The sequence below is a fragment of the Salvia hispanica genome, chromosome 4 (assembly GCF_023119035.1).
Source record: "Salvia hispanica cultivar TCC Black 2014 chromosome 4, UniMelb_Shisp_WGS_1.0, whole genome shotgun sequence".
NCBI lineage: Eukaryota > Viridiplantae > Streptophyta > Magnoliopsida > Lamiales > Lamiaceae > Salvia > Salvia hispanica.
The window spans coordinates 14874544-14892617 of record NC_062968.1 but is presented as its reverse complement, the minus strand read 5'-3'; the positions used below and the strand labels follow the sequence as shown (position 1 = coordinate 14892617).

Sequence of the window (18074 nt, the reverse complement as noted above, 5' to 3'; positions counted from 1 at the left end):
GTTAAGCGTCAAAACAAGTTAACAACACAATGATTGATTCATTGAACTCATCATGAGAATTCGCCAATTATATAGAAGCTCGTTTTCCCAACTTACTTGCGGACAGGAAGCGTTGGACTTAGGAGGGGTGTATTTGATGCATGAAGAAATAAAAGAAACGCGTGCACACATCTTATACAGTATTATGGCATGATTATTAAGAGCATCCACAGTGTCGGCTAGTCAATCGGCTAGCCGAACCATTGCAGTCGGCCAGCGGTGAATTGACCAGAAAATCGGCGTGGGCTAGCCGATTCAGGGGCACTGGCCGATGCGCTGGCCGCCATTGTGGCGTGCCGATCGGCCAGCGCCTATTTTCGTTTTTTTTTTTAATTTTTTTTTTGAAAACCTATATATACGCGATTTTAGTTTCATTTTCATTTGCACCACTTGTTTTAACGAGTTTTCTCTCTCTCTAACTTTCTGTACAAGAGCATCATCGAGCGATGGACAACAACAACGAGTCCGGTCCGGCGACGAGCGGCTCTCATACGCCCACGGTGGCCTGTGGGATCTGGATGGGGCCGATGGGCGGGCCCAGATGGGGCCAAGGGTTTAACGTCCCTTGGGGGCGCTTGATGGGGATGATGGCTGAGCACCGAGGGCGCAGGCTCGATGGAATGTATGCCGGGGGATGCCGTGGGGATGCCGGGCGGGGTCAGCGCGGGGGTGGGGAGGTATGCGCCCATAATGCGAGCATTTACGATGATACAGACGAGATGATGAGGATGATGTGGCGGGGAGGGATGCGGCACGATATGCATCACCGGGATGTAGGGAGCCACACGGGGGGGACACGATCCATCGTCCCTCTCTTGATTTTTTGACGGCTTCGTCTCACGTCGACCCCGGTGGAGACGCAGTTCACTGGCGATGACCTTTTGTCATTACATGATATGAGGATCGATCTCGGGGATCCGGACACTCCCGTTCTAGCGAGTCGGGCCGCGCCGAAGAAGAAGAAGGGCAAGGTGGTCGGCGAGTCCTCGCAGCCCGGTGTTGACGACACCCCCACGCGGAAGAAGTGGACGAAGGATGAGCAACGCCGGCGTGGCCAAGGGGTGGTTGCCGGTTTGCGACGATCCGCGGTTGCGAACAACCGGCGTGGTCGTCAACATGTGGGCGAAGATTGGCGAGCCCCTACGGGGAGGAACTTCCCGCATGGGGAAGGACTACAACGAGGAGGAGTGTCGGATGGGGTGGGAACGGATCAGGGCCGCGGTCGGCCGATTTTCGGGTTGTGCGCCAACGCCCTCCGCCCAGCTAGACTAGTGGGCGAAGAATGAGGAGGACGCCGGGAGGATAGCGGAGAAATCGGTTCCCCTTGCCTAGGGGAAGTATAAGGAGTTCCTCTTTTGGGAATGCTATGTGTTCTTGAAGGACTCCGAGAAGTTCGGGGCGGGGACCTATTTTTATTGTGGATTCTCTAAGTAGGATTAACAAGTCACGTCAGCAACATTGGTTGGGAAGTTGAGACTTGAGAGTAAACGGGTAATATGATGGTGGTCAATGGTCATATACTTTTAAATGAGTGGGGAAGTTAGACCTGAGGTATTGAGAGTAAACTTTGACAGAAATTCTAGTAGTAATATTTTTCATTCATGTAGATGTTTTAACTTGCCAAAGTGATGTCATTTGTACCACAGTAAAATTATCCTATAAGTCATGTCAAAATAAATTTTTCCCGATTGAAGTGTGATAAATCTCATAAGCGACCAAGCTAGAAATTTTAAGACCAAGTAATTTATGAAAAAAATTGAAATTCAGCCAAAATTTGTGATATTAGAGATAGAGATAATTGACTACAATTATATTACTATACACTTCACGAAACAATAATTGGCTACAATTAAATCAAATACTACAAGTAAAGAGAAATAGAATTTAAAATCGTGGAGTATAAGTTATTCATCTCAACAAGCAATAAAATTCTGTATCTATTTAAAACAAAATGTTATCCAGTTGAGAAGAGTGTGCAGCCATTCAAAGATTAACAAAACGACTATTTTAGTTTATAAAAACAGATAAATAAATCTAAAATTACAACTTTGATTTCGTCGTCGCCAACAAAGAGAAATTAAATTAAGGAGGTTGACACTATTTCGCACTCACTCCCCTTTCTTCATTCCTTTCATCGCACTTCAAACTCCTTTGCTACTGGAATCTTCTCAGAATGGCGTCTTTATCCAATTCTGTTGTCATATCGAGGAGCCCCGCAGTCGATTTATCTTCTGGTAAATCCACGCAATTGCTAGTTTGTTTGTTGATTTCATTTTCTGCGATGATGGAGTTGTGTTGAATTAAGTTTGGCTGCAGCTATTATTTCAATGAATTTAATTTGTTACCTTAATTTGAAATGTTTACTGGGGTTTACAAGGATTGCTTTATCTGCTTTTGAGAGAAGCCTAATCCTCACTAATATGAATATGATTGATCCATATATAGAGTTAAATGTAGTCTTACAAGGAATGAAATGGACTTCTCTTTTGTACTATGTTGAATAAGAGTCAAATTATGAATGTTGCAGCCATTTTGTGTCAATCGTTCTTCTACTCTTGCTAAATATCCTATCTTGATATATTTGCTAGGCTCTTCTTTGAAGTCTGCTGATCAGTTTATGAGACCCACTCACTTGGCCTTGAGTTTTAAGGGCAACAACAGACCATCCACCAACAAAAGGATACTCACAGTTCAAGCAAGTTATAGGTACTTAAACTCATTTACTATTGCTGTAAATATGGAAGTAATGGAATTTGTCATTAGCAGTTTGCTTTTGTTCCCCCACCACTCTCTTGTTACCAAGGCCTTGTTATTGCATGCAATTCTGTTTCAGTTTATATTTTTTGCCAACGAACATCAACTGAGATCATCGGTATAAAGTTCTTATTGTGAATAAGTAGAACTAGATTAATGAAATATAAGTACTTAAATGGCTCCAGTTATAGGAAGGCTACAGATTTCCTCCTTTAGATTTAGATACTTGTGAGATGGCTCTGAATACATCTATTAGTTTTATGCAACCTATGGCAGTGATGATGGAAGGCCAGGCAGTGCAAGCATCTTTGTCAGTGGCTTTGTTTTAGGGGGATTAATTGTTGGGACACTTGGATGTGTTTTTGCACCTCAGGTGATGACCAAAACAAAAAGTATTTTGATGAATTATCTTTTGTCTTAGTCTTTCACTCTTATGTAATACTGTGCTGATATGTACTATGATGTTCCTGATAAGTTTCCTGCAATTGCATTCTTTTCTGCTGCATAGAGTGTTGAATAGTATAATTGTATAATGACATCCGGCTACTCTATCCAATATTCGACAGATCAGCAAGGCTTTAAATGGATCTGACAAAAAGGATCTCATGAAAAAGCTGCCAAAATTTATCTATGATGAAGAAAAGGCCCTGGAGGTTTGATATTTTCAATACAGTCGCTTGTTTATATATTCATCTCTATGACTAGTTAGGTTCAGAGTCATTGACATTGCAGTTCAAAAATATGTTCTGCCTGAGAAAGCTTGCAAAATTAGCTTTTAACTAGGAAGCTCTAAAATTCTGTTGATAGATATTTGAACCTTGTTAGAACAAAAATTGAAATTATTGAACCTTGTTTTTAACTGTAATGTGTAGTGTCTTGAGGTCTAATGAACTTTCCGTCCGATCAAATTACACACATGTAAAATATTTTATACGCAGAAGCAACGCAAGAAACTGGCTGAGAAGATTGCACAACTGAACGATGCCATAGATAATGTATCCACTCAGTTGCGATCAGAAGAGCAGCCGCCAAATGGAGCTGCAGTGAGTTCAGATGACGTTGAGGCTCTCATCTAAGACTGCCAACATGTACAACCTTTCCTCTAAGGTATATGGTCATTGTACCAACCCTTCACTGCTTGATTGTGTTACAAATGCTGGGTTTAAGAGATGATATGCTAGTGCTATTGTGCTGTTAGTTTTCTGGATTTTGATGGATGTCGTGAGTCGCACTGTCTAATAACCTCTTGTATTGGTCATTTCAGTTGTATATAAACCCATGTTTATATCTGACACTCCCTTATCTTCTTTGATGAACAATGTGAGGAATGCAGGGGAGTTGGTGTTTTTGTTGATGGTCCAGGAATAGGAAACCACATCAAAGCTGGAGCCAAGAAGGTGATCGTTGTATATAACGAAACTGCATCATGGATTATAATAACTCAAAAAGAGATAATATGACAAGACAAGATTGATAGTAATGATTTCATCATAGTATTATGTAATCCATTAACACTACTTCAACTATTTTTTCTCGTTTCTCTCTCACCAAAGCCTTTATTTTTAAGGAATGAAAAGGTTGGTCAAATTATGTTTTTTATGAAACATAAAAAAAAAAAAAAACAGAGTTAAAAAAAACAACACAAAATATGTAAATAAATTGATAAATTATGAACCTTTAGTCTATTTGCAATTATTGTCATCGTCTAATACTAATACTCCCTTTGTCCGCGAATAGGAGTTCCATTTTTTTCATTTTGATCCGTTCGCAAATAGGAGGCCTGGTTCATAATTATATAAATGGTGAAAAGACCTCATATTCCACCAACTCATTCCACTCACATATCATTTAAACCTAATATACACAAGTGTAGTTATATTTCACTAACTTTCTCCCACCCACTTTTCTTAACATTTCTTAAAACCTGTGCCGGAAAGAAATGAGACTTATATTCGCGAACGGATGGAGTACATAACAAAAAAGTCATAGATAAAATTACGATCTAGATTCATATTTGAAATTGCATGATGATAATTTAATTACACAATGATACAAACACTAGTTGGCTTGTTGAACAATATAATTACATAAAAAAATTACAATATAATTATATTGTTTGATCGAATCCCATTTGTAAATCTATTGATATCTACATGTATAGTGATCCAATGCAGAAACAACTGTCGGCATAATGAATGTGAGAAAGCTAGGAACTTTTCGATTGAATGACAAAGGAATACTTGTAAAGGCATAATCAACGTGTTCTTTTGGCATAAAATAGTATTATTTAAAACTCCATTTTCAAATGTAGTATTGACTGATTAATTAAGAATTCATTGGATGATGATAATAAAAAGTAGAAACTGGATTTCAAATGGCATCAAGCAACCGCATTCTAACGGCCATCTCTGGTCCGTACAATTCCAGTTATTTCCCAATTTCCCACCTCTCTGATTTGGTTATGAGTTTCTCAAACAAAACAAAGAGACAAGAAACTCAACCCTGCAAAAATCTGCAGGGCTAATGAAATTACCTTTCATTTCTTCACTTGCTGCCGGGAATCATCATCTCATCATGATGTTTCTTTCCCTTCCGATTATTGTCGCTGCTTCGAGCGTTGAAGAAATGATAGGTTCCCGGGAGCTCGATCAGACTCCCACATGGGCGGTTTCATTAGTTTGTGGAGTTATCATCATCATTTCTTTGCTTTTGGAGAAAACTATTTATCTAGTTGGGAAGGTTTGCCTCTTCATTTCACTTCCTACAAGACAAATTGGAAGTATTTTTCCCCCAATTTGAAAGGAATTATCACTTTTGCTGTAATTGTGGGGGGATTTTGATTAAATTTGCTTTTCCTTTTTGCTAACTTGTAGGTTTTGAATATCAAACACAAAATATTTCTTCTGCTTCATTTTCTTAACTCTTTTTGTTTATATTACTTGTAGACTTTCTCAGACAGAAAGAAGTTTGCTTTGCTTGAAGCTCTTGAGAAAATCAAGGCGGGTGAGAACTCGAAACACACTTAGGCCAGATATCTTGTTCCTGGCCGTGTTGTAGAATTTAGCCTCAAAATGGGAGTATTACTCATTTTATTCATCGCTTTTATTCTTTGCAGAGCTAATGGTTGTGGGCTTCATTTCCTTAACACTGACATTTGGGCAAAAGTACATCACTAGTATCTGCATTCCTGAAAAGATTGGGGACACTATGCTGCCATGTGAGCTTAGAAGGCGTGGGCATCACGGGCCTCATGTTGGGCATCATCATCATCAGCATGGGCAAGAGCATCAAAGGAGGCTCCTCTGGTATGAACACAGAGTCTTGGCAGCTGATTCTGTATCCAGACAATGCGAAAGAGTACGAGTTTGTTAATAATTTTTTTTTCAATTCAAAATTTGAGGGAGATATTCATATAGATGCTTTGATCTTTTACTAGGGATATGTGCCTCTTATATCCAGCAATGGACTCCATCAGCTCCACATATTCATATTCTTTTTGGCCGTATTCCACGTGTTGAGCAGCGCCATAACAATGCGCCTGAGGAGGGTGAAGGTATCTACATAGCATTCCGTCGTATAATTTCCCTCTTTGATCAGTGGAGATCATTTCCTTGTTGGTCTAATACTATTTCCTCTCTCTTAATCACGGGAGCAGATTCGCGAATGGAAAGCATGGGAAAAAGAATGTGAAGCTGAATATGACAAAAATGGTATTGAGTTAACAAACACAGTCCTTCATTTTTGCTAGTGAAAACAACAAATGATATGCATCTTGATGCTGCTGAGTTATTTCCACTTCTATTGATTAAGATATGTTTCCACAGATTCTACTTCATACAGATTTGCGCGAGATACATCTTTTGTCAAAGGCCATGCTGCTGCTTCTTGGATGACAAACAACATCCTCTTTTACATCGTAAGGATATACCAATGCAGGTTTCTTGTAACTGAGGACTTTACATATAAATGCAACTTTTCCAGGGTTGCTTTTTCCGGCCCATGGTGTGGTCAGTTCGTAGAGCTGACTATTGGACTCTGCGCCATGGTTTCATCTCTGTGAGTTCTTGATGATCATTTGTTAGTGAACACAGATATTTCAAACAAACAGTGATGATTCTAAATCATGAGGAATTTCTGTCAGGTGCATTTGGCTCCTGGAATTAGGTTTAATTTTCAGAAGTATGTGAAAAGGTCATTGGAGGATGACTTCAAAGTAGTCATAGGAGTCCCGTAAGACTTCCTCCCTCTTTGTCTGTCAATATATGAGCTCATTTATCTTTTTTGCCTATCATAATAATGTTTGGTAATACTCTCAGCCCCTTGCTGTGGTTTGCTGCAATGTTTTATCTACTCATGAATGTTGAAGGTGCTTCCTCTATTTTCATTTACTTATAAAACATCCATATATTCATGTTTCTATAATGGAGTAGTATCTTATCTTGTGCTTGGTTACAGGATCCCTGGCTTTGTTTTGGCTGTCAATAATGCCTCTTTTGGTAACATCACATTATCCTCCATCCTCTAATTAAGTACTATAAATATAGAAAAGATTGACTTTAGTTTGTTGGTTGGGGTAAAGATAATATTAGCAGTTGGCACGAAGCTACAAGCGATCATAAGCCGGATGGCTATAGAAATCCAAGAAAGGCATGCTGTTGTGCAAGGAATCCCGCTCATGCAAGTTTCGGATAATCATTTTTGGTTTAACTGGCCTGAGCTAATGCTTCATCTTATTCATCTTACTCTCTTTCAGGTCCAATTCTTTCATCTAATTATGCTGTTTGTTCGATTTACATCTTTGGTCACGAATTCAGTCTCGTTTAAGACCTTATCTCTTGTTTTTCTTACTGATCGACAGAACGCATTTGAGATCACATATTTCTTTTGGATAACGGTAACGAAGCTCTCTCTCTCTCTTCTCCATTCTCCATCCTTTTGTTTCTTATCTAACCCAAGGCTGTATGATTTATCAGTATGAATACGGGTTGCACTCTTGCTTTCATCATTATTTCCGACTTGCTCTTCTCCGAGTCTTCATTGGGTCAGTCTTGCTTTCGACACACATTTTTGTAACATGAAGTTATGTTTAACCTATATTATGTTGTTATGAGCAGGGTAGCAGTTAATATCATGTGCAGCTACATTACCCTTCCACTTTATGCACTTGTTACACAGGTAATAATTCTCCTCACAATGTGCATTCTCAATTTAAAGACTACTGAATTGTTGTAGTTAAGTTTGAGGTGTATTATATTTATTCTCAGATGGGATCACACATGAAAAGGGGTATTTTTGATGATCAAACATCCAAGGCATTGAAGTTATGGCACAAAAAAGTGAGGAAAAACAGAGAACGCTCAATTCATATGCTAGGCAGTGATTCAGCCTCAACTCAACAACAAGACGAACCTCATCGCCAATCTATATAAATTAGTGCAATAACCATAGGAATTAATGTGAATTTTCCTATCATGTTTATATATTCCCCAGCTTACAGAATTAACTTTTTTTACTCCAACACAATTTCTATGAAATTAAGGAGAAAAAAAAAATTCAATTTTGAGAAATCCACTATTGTTCATAAACATAATTCTTGATAGGTTGCAATGCACTCATCTTTTAATTGTTGAAATTTAGTAAAATCATTAGTTTCTTGAAATTAGAATCCCTGAAAATTAACAGATTGACTGTTAATATATTGTCATTCAACTTTTCGAGTTTATATTTAACAGAATTGTGTCAAAGTTTTAGTGCATTTAGCTTGACTAAGCCCTATTGATGGAATCTAAAAAAAATAAAGGCTTCATTGTTAACAACAATCATAACTGTATTCCTAAATCATATTAATGGAATCACCTCACTTTTAGATGTGTTAATATGTTAGTAATTAATTGTGTTTCAAATCTTGTAAATATACATCTCCAATAAAATTTAATTTTCCCAACAAAAAAGTAAATTTCTATAAAAAAAATCATGTAAATATGCAATGAGGCCATTTCGGTTGCTACAATTACATGTGATTAAAGGACAAAGATGATGATTAATCTTGTCACTTGATTGGTTGCGTTTGTTTCAAAACTTGGGTGCATGATAATATATATGGGTTCGTCTCTAAAATGCCAAGATTAGATTATAAGAGTATTTCATGATTAATCATTTCATATTTCAATTAAATTATTTATATACAAATTTTATTGTAAATTATTTCAAATTTAATCTTACTGTCGAATTGAACAATATGGGTAGATATAATATTGAGGCCGTCGTTGATGAAAGCAAGGCCCATCGGGCCTATTATAACGCGTCAAATCAATTGATAGCCGATTTCCTTTTCCCCCAAATTAGCTTCCTCGATCCAGCTCAATTTGCCCTAAATTATCGCCATTTTGCGAAATGATATCCGATTTGCCACTCCGCCAGTAACAGCAATACCAGAAATGGCTTCCATTGGTGCAGTACACGTGCGTTCGCCGTCGTTCCTTCCTGTAAGTCAACTCTCAGGCGCTCTCACAATTACATTTTCAGTGCTCGCATTTTGAGCTTTTTTTCCTTTTTCTAATCGGGAATTGCTTACATTCGTTGACAAAGCTTCGGAATTTTCGGAATGGACTTCAATTTTGGTCGGAACTGGGTTTGGATTGTACCTGTAAGTACTCAAACGGGAGAGTTACATACAGAAAGTTTGTGGTGAAAGCAATGGAGTCTGACGTTGACAGTGGCCTCCGAAACGACGCCGTTGTCATCAAGAGCTCCGAGAAAGATAATGCCGAGAAGCTACAGCTACATCAAAATATAGTTGCCAAATTGCACGACTCAGTTGGCTCTCTACCGGTGTTCGCCTTCTCGGTGGGTTAATTATAAACTAGTTTGATGAATTGCCCTTCCAATCACGTGGCTTGGAACTTGGACATTATCTTGATAATCTGGAATTATAATCTTTTTTCCAATCCTAATTACAAATGAGGTTACATATGTAGTTAGGCATGTTTAGATTGGGGATGGCGATGCTGCTATTCATGTGTTAGCTCAATTACATATATATGAACAGCTAATTGCATATGTTATGGTGTAGTTTATTAGATGAACTGGATGTTTCAATTGGTCGACGTTATACCATATATGGTTATTTACATTTTTGTTTACATCTCTTAAAAATTTCATTGTTCTACTTTTCTGTAATACCACTTGAGAGCTTCTTTTGTTACTCCAGCCAAGAGAGGAAAGTGTAGGATAATGGGTGACAAGATGGTCCGGTTCATTGGTTGATGGGTACTACTCAAATGCACCAAACAAGCTTCTATGTTTATCAATATTGATGGTCGAATATCTACTTTTTAACCTCAAAGTTTTTAAAATTTCGAGCAAGCTAGACTTTACATCCAAATCAATCATTGCATACCATGCATAAGATAGTGGATGTGATTCTCGTTTCTTGCTGAATTTACCCACTTTGTTTTTTGGACTTTGGTTTTGGCAGATTGGAAAACTTTCTGGTATGAACTTCACAATTGGATTATGCATTGTAGCAACCATGCTAGTTGTTGTGGTGAAAGGTTATGCAACAAAAAGGTCAAGTGACCGGCGTCCAGGCTCTGTGGCTGAACTTGTCCGACGTGGACAGCTTAGATCAGATAGAAGAGGCATGTATGACTCTTTAACTTTTTTCCATTGAGATTGAGCTCTAGGATTTCATAGTTTTAAGCTTCAATTTCTGGCACATTTCTTTCTCTGGTTCTTGGGAGTCCTCCATTGCATGTAAAAAAATCAGAAGATTTGCATACCTTTTACTTGTTGAAGTTAATGTCTCCAATTCTGTCTTGGTCTTCTCATATTCTGATTTTTCCTTTTCCACAGCTCCACACCTCTCAAGTATGAGGACCCATTTAACAACCCTATGGTGAAAGTCAGCAAAAGCAATTCAACTGTTGAAATGTGTGGAAAAGTGTACCGGCTTGCACCTGTGACTCTTACAGATGAGCTACAAACAGTACATCAGAAACGAAGATCCCGTGCATATCAGTGGAAGAGACCAACTGTATTCCTCAAGGAAGGTGATCCGATACCTTCTGATGTAGACCCTGATACTGTCAGATGGATCCCTGCAAACCATCCTTTTGCGACAACTGCTAGTGATATTGATGAAGGTCTGGCTCAAACAAATGTGTATCAGAAGCATGGCGTGCCATTCCGTATACAGGCAGAGCATGAAGCCCTGCAGAGGAAGCTTGAAGCGCTGCAGAATGTAAGCATCTTGTAGAATTGTTGCACTTATTTTCAATGCTAGATACGAGAAATAGACCGTTGGTGGGCTTATGTTTCGATTTTGAGTGATGCAGGATCAAAAACTGGGCAAATTAGTGATAGATCCTGCTGCAGCCAGAGATTTCGAGAGGCCATTGAAGTCACATATGAAGTCGGAGAATCAAGTCGAGCATAACATCTCAACTCCTAAATCAGGCTCAAGTGCTTCTCCATCCGATCACCCTTCCGGTAACAAACCACCGCCTGAGGAGTTGCAGAATCCTTGAAGAGTAAATGTGTCAAATTTTGTATCTAAGCCAACATGAAATTTCCATCAGAATATTGAGGTCCAAAGTTTGATCTAATGTACATATTATTCAGATGTAACACAGTTGCAGGTTTTGAGTTTCTATGTACATTATTTTTAAGATGTTAATGGTATTCCTTATACTATATCTTTTGAGTGATTTATTAGATCAACTTCATTAAATCTTGTCTGATAGTATTTGACAAAAATTTAGTACAGTAGATTACACCAACTCAAAACATTTTATTCCAACACCATACCATCATTAGCTGCATTTCTGTCACTCAATCTTTGCTCCCACAGCAAAGAAGTCTGATGACTTCCAATGGCATGCCTTTTTGTCTCCGGAACCCTCAAGAACACGAAAAACATGAGACGACACAGACGATGGCATAAATACTGAAAACACCAGCCAAACGATGGACCCAAGCATCACATGGGGCGTGTAAGTAACAATGACATCGCATATCCAGAAAACAAGGGCACATATGGCAATACAGAGTCCACAGACTCTCATAGGGAAAATCTCTGAGCACAGGATGTTAGGGACTGGCCCGTACCCCATCGCGAACGTGCAGAAGTACATCACCACACACACAGTTGAGATAACTGCATGAGCCACGTCGCCAAAATCAAACACATTCCCAATCACCAGTACAGCGAGTGATGTTATCAGGATGGGAATCGTGGTAAGTAGCAATGACCTGAACGTACAAGAGAACGAGAAAAGTTTCACTTCTCGAGTTCGAGAAATACTGACAGTGAAGGAAAAGAGAAGGGACCTCCTTCCCGTAACATCCATGAGCCTCATTGCAACACCAATACTCGGAAGCATCAATAAGTTTGTCAGCGCGCTGATGAGGAATGTCGAGGAGTCTGAGCTGATGCCAAGATTTGAGAGGAAAACGCTGGCCCCTGCTTGCTCAAAGATTTGAGGAGTGTAGTACAGAACCCCATTGATCCTGGAGAACTAAACAGACACCATGAAGATAAGGCCGTGTGAAACATGAGATGAACTAAAGCTGAGACCAGATACTCTTGCAATGCATATAGATGATAAAAAGAAGTTAATCAGCAGTACCTGTTGCAGCATTTGAAGTCCGATCCCAACAACTAATGCTCGTTTAACGCCTGGTTCGAGAAGAGCAGCCAAAAGAGGCCCTTTTGAAGTATCTTGTGAAGGATGCACCATTGCTGGTCCAACATGTTCCTTTGCATAAAGAGTTGGTTGGCTTACTACAGCTGCAGCATGGATGTAGTCGCCAAAATCACCAGCACCGGAGAGTGAGACGAGAGAGCCAGGCCTCGTGCCAGATGCTGCTCCCTCGTGCAGGTAAATCCTCTTGAATACCCCTTTCTTTCCATCTTCACCTCCTCCTTCCGACCATTTCCACGCTAGTTGCCACCCACTGCCAATGCCTGTGGTACCAACTGTGCCGCTGTTCCCTTGCAAGATGCTGCCATGGGAATGAGGAGGAATGAATCCCTTCTCCATGGTTGTAGTTTGGCGTGAGATCAACGGGCTCTGCAGATTGCTGTTGGACTCCACATCACCACCCTCTGATGCATAACCCTCGCCTTCTCTCTGTGGACTCTCTTCATCTTCATCTTGAGGCTCTGCAGTGCTAAACATACTACCAAAATTGGGGAAAAGCATGCTCCTCATACTCCCTGCCTCTGGCAGCTTCTCGTGGACACTACTGAAGAGCGTCACCAGAGGATCCATAAGTGGGACATTTTGATGTACGATGATCCCTTGTTGTGAGACTAGACTGAGATGACTCTCACCAGTGATTGGATTCACTATCCACGAGCTTCATCACCACGTCCCTCATGCTCCTCATCTGCTGGACCGATAACATACTCTTCTATAGAAGGCTCGCCACCAACTGCCAGACCTTCTACGAGTAAAGCCATCTCGCCTGCAAATCGAAGTAACAACAGCCACGGTCATATTTGTCTATTTTCAAAGGTCAAGGTGAAAACCACATAGAAACATACCGGAAACATCCTCCCTAGCGCGCAGTTTCTGTAAAACACGTTTGGCCTCCAGCATCTTCGCTTTGCTCACTAGCCAGAGGGGAGATTCAGGCAGATACAAAACCATCAACGCAAAATACACAAGAGAAGGAACTGAAAGAAGTCCGAGCATCAAGGACATCCCGAAAATCATACAATACGCCAAGAACATACCAGCAGTTCCAGCAAACTGAGGAAGGGTATTCAGCATGCCTCGTATCTCTGAAGGGGCAGTCTCGGATATGTAGAGGGGAACGAGAGTAACAGCAAGTCCGACACTAAAACCATCTAACAGCCTAGCTAGAAGCAAGACATACACATTGGGAGACCACAGCATTATCAAGCCACTAAGAAAGTAAAACATAGAAGACAAAATGAGCATTGGACGTCGTCCAATCATGTCTGAGATAGTCCCGAAACAAGTGGTGATGGCTGTGGCTCCAATAAGAGACATTGCCACAATAAGGCCTCTCTTTATTTTATGTAAACTACAGCTCCTAGACATATTAGGAATATGGATTACTATAAAGTTCATATACCTAAGTATAAGTTCCCTTTTTGAAGAGAAGAAATGGCGAACACGTCAAAAGGTTGCCAATTGTAGCAGCACCTTTCATCTTTCCTCATCTGCTATCACAAAGATAACAAAATTTGAGTAAGAATCAACATTCCGGAAAAGAAGAAACAAGCAAGCTACATAATATGCATGATCACTGATGTACAGACAAACTACACAAACATATTGTAATGAAGAAAAACTAACTCGATCTTGAATAGGTAATATACTTCCTTTAAGCTTGTACCAGAGCAGAATTTCACAGCACAAAAAAATAAATTAAGATATAAGATTGTTTAGATTTGAGCAAACCATTTTGTTTGTGAGAAAGAAACATATGGTTTGAGTGAAAGTTGCTGAAAATGAGCGAGGAACTAATCAAACAGAAGAACTGTGAAAGAATCCTAACTAGGAGTACTTGAATCTTTTCTTATAACTATGATTAAATTGGGGAAAAATTAATGGCGGATTATAAATCAAAGGATTCAGAAAATGACAGCAGATGCAGTAAACTTGTTGCAAACAAAGTCATACTACCATTCTGCCTCTTTTAAACTAGTGATGCTCAATTGCTCATTTTCCATTGTTTTTTAAAGAGGATGGTATGAGGTGCATGAGAATCATTGGATGTTTATCGTAATCAAATCGCTTTCTCCTTAAAAATACACTACATTTCATTAAATGCTGGATTAGTTTCAGTTCCAACTAGCTATTCATTAGTTTGCGCTCTATAGCTTCATAAATTTTCATGAATATAATGGAAAGGAATGTGAATACTACTGCTATTTTATTCATTTGATTGGTAATATGATGGAATAAAGGATGGAATAAAAAACCAAAACTATGATTGCATTCATATCTTCATTCCATTATTGTACTAATAAGGGGCTAAATGTTATGAAAATTATTACCTCTCGACACATTTTTATTAAGTCTCATTTCTGTGGAACGCAGGCTATCTTATGTTGTCTAATTTTCAAAATCACATAGTATTAACTAAGAATATATTCATACTTAATAACTAAGTGCTTATAATTTGATATGATAAGCACACGTACCATATAATTTGGGGAACCTAGAATGTAATCGATCACTGGCAAAAAAAACCAAACTCAGTAGAAACAAGTAGAATATCAACTCCAATAATTAAATTCATAATTAATGTTTAATCAAAATGAATTGTTTTTTCTCAACAGCCGATGGTCACCAAGCTGGCGGCGGTGGCTGGCGATAATTGCCGCCCTTGCCTACTCGCCGCCTGATTCGTTGCGTGGATCAACGGCTTCTTAATTCGGTTTGGATGACAAGGTGATGTGATGTTCACTATTGACCCTTCCTTCGCAACTACTCCTCTTTTCTTAACCTTTTTGGTTAGGATTGTTTGTTGATTCTTTCCTGTTTTTTGATATGGATAAAGGTTAATTTGCTGAAACTGTGAATTAGGATACTTATTTGTAGTATTGTTTCAATCTCTCTCACTTATTGCTGTTTGCCATTTGGTTATGGTAGTTAAGTAAGAGGAACAAAAAGTTTTTACACTGATCGGATTTCAGACTAATTATTTCCTTGATAATTGTGTTACTTATCCTGGTTTATGAAACTCATATATAAATTGTCAATATTACTCGATATGATATATTAAACATGCATTTTTCAGGATTGCGAAGTTTCCCCAATCATATGAAATTAATTGGAGTGTCTTTTCGTGATGGTTGGTTAGAGTCGTGGTATGTTGATGAAAATTGTATGTGACAAGTTAAACAATTGAGGAATCTATCTCAATGGAGTCATGATTCTTTCTCCATCGCCACTTTGCCTCTCTCATTTTGAATAGTGTAATAAGCTTTAATTTCAATGAGTTTGGCATAGTTCATGCCATAAATTGATTTGATTGGAAGATTGACATAGATAGTGGGTTTTCATTGGGGGATGGCTTGTGCCTTGAGCATGAAACATCAATATCACTGCATTAGGATTGGTAAAGCATGTAACTTTGCTTTATTGGTTACTATCCATTTGTTTGCAAAAGGCAGGTGTGCTTGGTTAGCAACCTCAAGGTTCGTAACATAGTACTTAGAAACTGACCAAAGCGCTGGACAAACTTACTAAGTTTACCTCATCCTAGGTTAAGAACTATTGCTGCACTAATAAGGTCATTTGATCTTGAAGCTTTGTTAGAAACACAAGGTAACCTTTACTCTAGTGGTAAGGCTGACACCAGAGCAAACTCAACTGGATGGTGTAACAATTCGTTGTTGATTCGGTGTAAGATGAAATTTTAGATGTGTCATTGTATGCTTAGATGCCAGGTTACTACCTCTATCCTCATCCCAACTCTGGTTTTCGTTGCAGAAAAAAAATGTTTTCTACTCCCTACTTGTTTAGATCATTGCTTTGGTTTCATAATGAATTTTTTTATTACTCGATAGCAAATAGTTTGTTTGATTAAGTTGTGAAATTACTTGTAATAGAACAGTCTATAGAAGCCAAAGATAATTTAAGTTGGAATTTAAATTCCATTCATCTATAAGAGCTGCATTTTTTCTTGTGCTCTCAAAATAGCATGTTCAGTTCAAAACGTTGAGATTGAACTAAAATCTTGATTTGAGCTTATAGGGCATGAGTAACGGGTAGAAGAATGGGGTGCTGGACGACTTGGAGGGGTGCAGACTCCAGCACACTGCGTTGTAGGGGCGAGGGAGAGGTGTGAGACCGTGATACGATGATGATCGTATGGGCAATGCAATCAACGGCGAGAAAACTGGATGATCGAATAGAATCTGCGTGCGGAGTTCTACTCCGTCAAGCAGCGGATATGTAACTGATTTAAAAGTGAGAAGACAGCAAATTTGGAGTAAACTTATCATTCATTATAGATACGTTGACAAGTTCTCCTTTTTTATATCTAGGACCCTAGGGCGGTTCGACCTCCTACCTCCCGAGAAAGAACCACAAAGAAAACCCGAGATAGAGCTTATACTATGCTCGACTCCTTACACTATTACATTATACGAAATAACCAAAATAACTAACAAACTAACAATCAACGTAATCTTTGAAACGGACTGGGGGTCTTCTTATGCGTCGAGAGGAAACCTCCAATGTTGGAGCAGTGAGAGCTTCATCTCTGTAGCATTCGTCATCTATGTCCTCTGCATGTGTTGGCTGGTATGAAGTAGAGGGGTTCGTATCAACTCCCCCCCCCCCCAATAGAAGTGTCCTTGTCCTCAAGGACAATGGAAGGAAAGCGACGGTAGAAAGAGTTGAGGGGTTCCCAAGTTGGAGAGTTGTCACTTGAATCAGCCCACTCGAACAGACCCTGTTCCACTGGCTTGCCATCTTGCATCACCACACGACGGTCCAGTAAACGAAGCGGCTTAGCAACCGGTCGAGACATGAAGAATTCCTCCGGTAATGGAACTTCAGCGGGCATAACAGACCCTGCAATAAAAGGTTGCAAAAGACTAACATGAAAGACATTGTGCACGCGACATTCCTGCGGTAATGACAAGCGACAGGAGACGGTCCCTACACGCTCAATGATCTTAAAAGAGCCGTAGAAACGTCGAGCCAATTTTGCAGACTGTGGTCGGGCGACAGAGTGTTGATGATATTGCTGAAGTCTGAGAAGAACCATGTCACCAACTGAAAATTGAACATCACGACGATGCTTGTTTGCTGTGTCCCGTATCTGTTGTTGAGCCCTCTGTAAATTCGCTCTCAATTTTACCAGTAAAGCACCTCTTTGGCGGATAAGGTCAGCTACTGCCGGAGGAGTAGAATGCGAAGGGGGTGTGGCGACCAATAAAGGTGGCTCCCTGCCATATAGAGCGTGGAATGGAGAGGTGCCAAGGCCTGAATGGTGTAAGCAATTAAGTGCAAGTTCAGCCCAAGGAAGGAAATTTATCCATCTTGAAGGTTTATCCGCCACAAAAGCACGCAAATATTGCTCCAGACCTCTATTGCGAACCTCCGTCTGACCGTCAGATTGAGGATGATACACGGTCGAAAAATGCAACTTAGTACCAATCAAACGCAACATATGTTCCCATGTCGCACTTAGAAAAATGGGGTCCCTGTCCGACACAAGAGTTTTAGGGAAACCGTGATGTTTAACCACAATTTCAATAAACAATCGAGCGACTCTCAAAGCATCAA

General features: G+C 39.6%; 3 protein-coding genes, 1 long non-coding RNA gene and 1 pseudogene across 5 annotated transcripts; 4 read left to right on the top strand and 1 right to left on the bottom strand.

The window, feature by feature from the left end:
- The first annotated feature begins 2084 nt into the window (after positions 1-2084).
- LOC125223462 lies at positions 2085-4340 on the top strand. 2 transcript variants are annotated; one of them, XM_048126625.1, is made up of 6 exons: positions 2085-2273; positions 2628-2745; positions 3070-3166; positions 3360-3446; positions 3732-3900; positions 4127-4340. In XM_048126625.1, exons 1-5 carry the CDS (start codon positions 2213-2215, stop codon positions 3867-3869), a joined length of 501 nt encoding a protein of 166 aa, XP_047982582.1. In that variant the 5' UTR covers positions 2085-2212; the 3' UTR covers positions 3870-3900; positions 4127-4340. The 2 variants fall into 2 exon arrangements, with proteins under 2 accessions (XP_047982582.1, XP_047982583.1); XM_048126626.1 differs by having other exon boundaries at positions 4119-4340.
- An 802-nt stretch (positions 4341-5142) lies between these two features.
- On the top strand, positions 5143-8306 carry LOC125223917 (MLO-like protein 9). Its single transcript, XM_048127226.1, has 15 exons — positions 5143-5532; positions 5739-5796; positions 5909-6150; positions 6230-6346; positions 6449-6503; positions 6618-6709; positions 6775-6849; positions 6935-7023; positions 7110-7159; positions 7249-7289; positions 7373-7546; positions 7652-7687; positions 7767-7834; positions 7908-7968; positions 8058-8306. Exons 1-15 carry the CDS (start codon positions 5317-5319, stop codon positions 8220-8222), a joined length of 1539 nt encoding a protein of 512 aa, XP_047983183.1. The 5' UTR covers positions 5143-5316; the 3' UTR covers positions 8223-8306.
- A 799-nt stretch (positions 8307-9105) lies between these two features.
- On the top strand, positions 9106-11487 carry LOC125218545 (protein MULTIPLE CHLOROPLAST DIVISION SITE 1). Its single transcript, XM_048120231.1, has 5 exons — positions 9106-9278; positions 9382-9639; positions 10271-10437; positions 10648-11035; positions 11130-11487. The coding sequence occupies exons 1-5, from the start codon at positions 9231-9233 to the stop codon at positions 11319-11321; spliced, it is 1053 nt and encodes a 350-aa protein (XP_047976188.1). The 5' UTR covers positions 9106-9230; the 3' UTR covers positions 11322-11487.
- Positions 11488-11579: 92 nt separating this feature from the next.
- On the bottom strand, positions 11580-13835 carry LOC125185476 (annotated as a pseudogene).
- A 1267-nt stretch (positions 13836-15102) lies between these two features.
- On the top strand, positions 15103-15726 carry LOC125218501. Its single transcript, XR_007175966.1, has 2 exons — positions 15103-15224; positions 15574-15726. It is a non-coding gene; the product is annotated as an uncharacterized LOC125218501 (long non-coding RNA).
- Positions 15727-18074: the final 2348 nt, after the last annotated feature.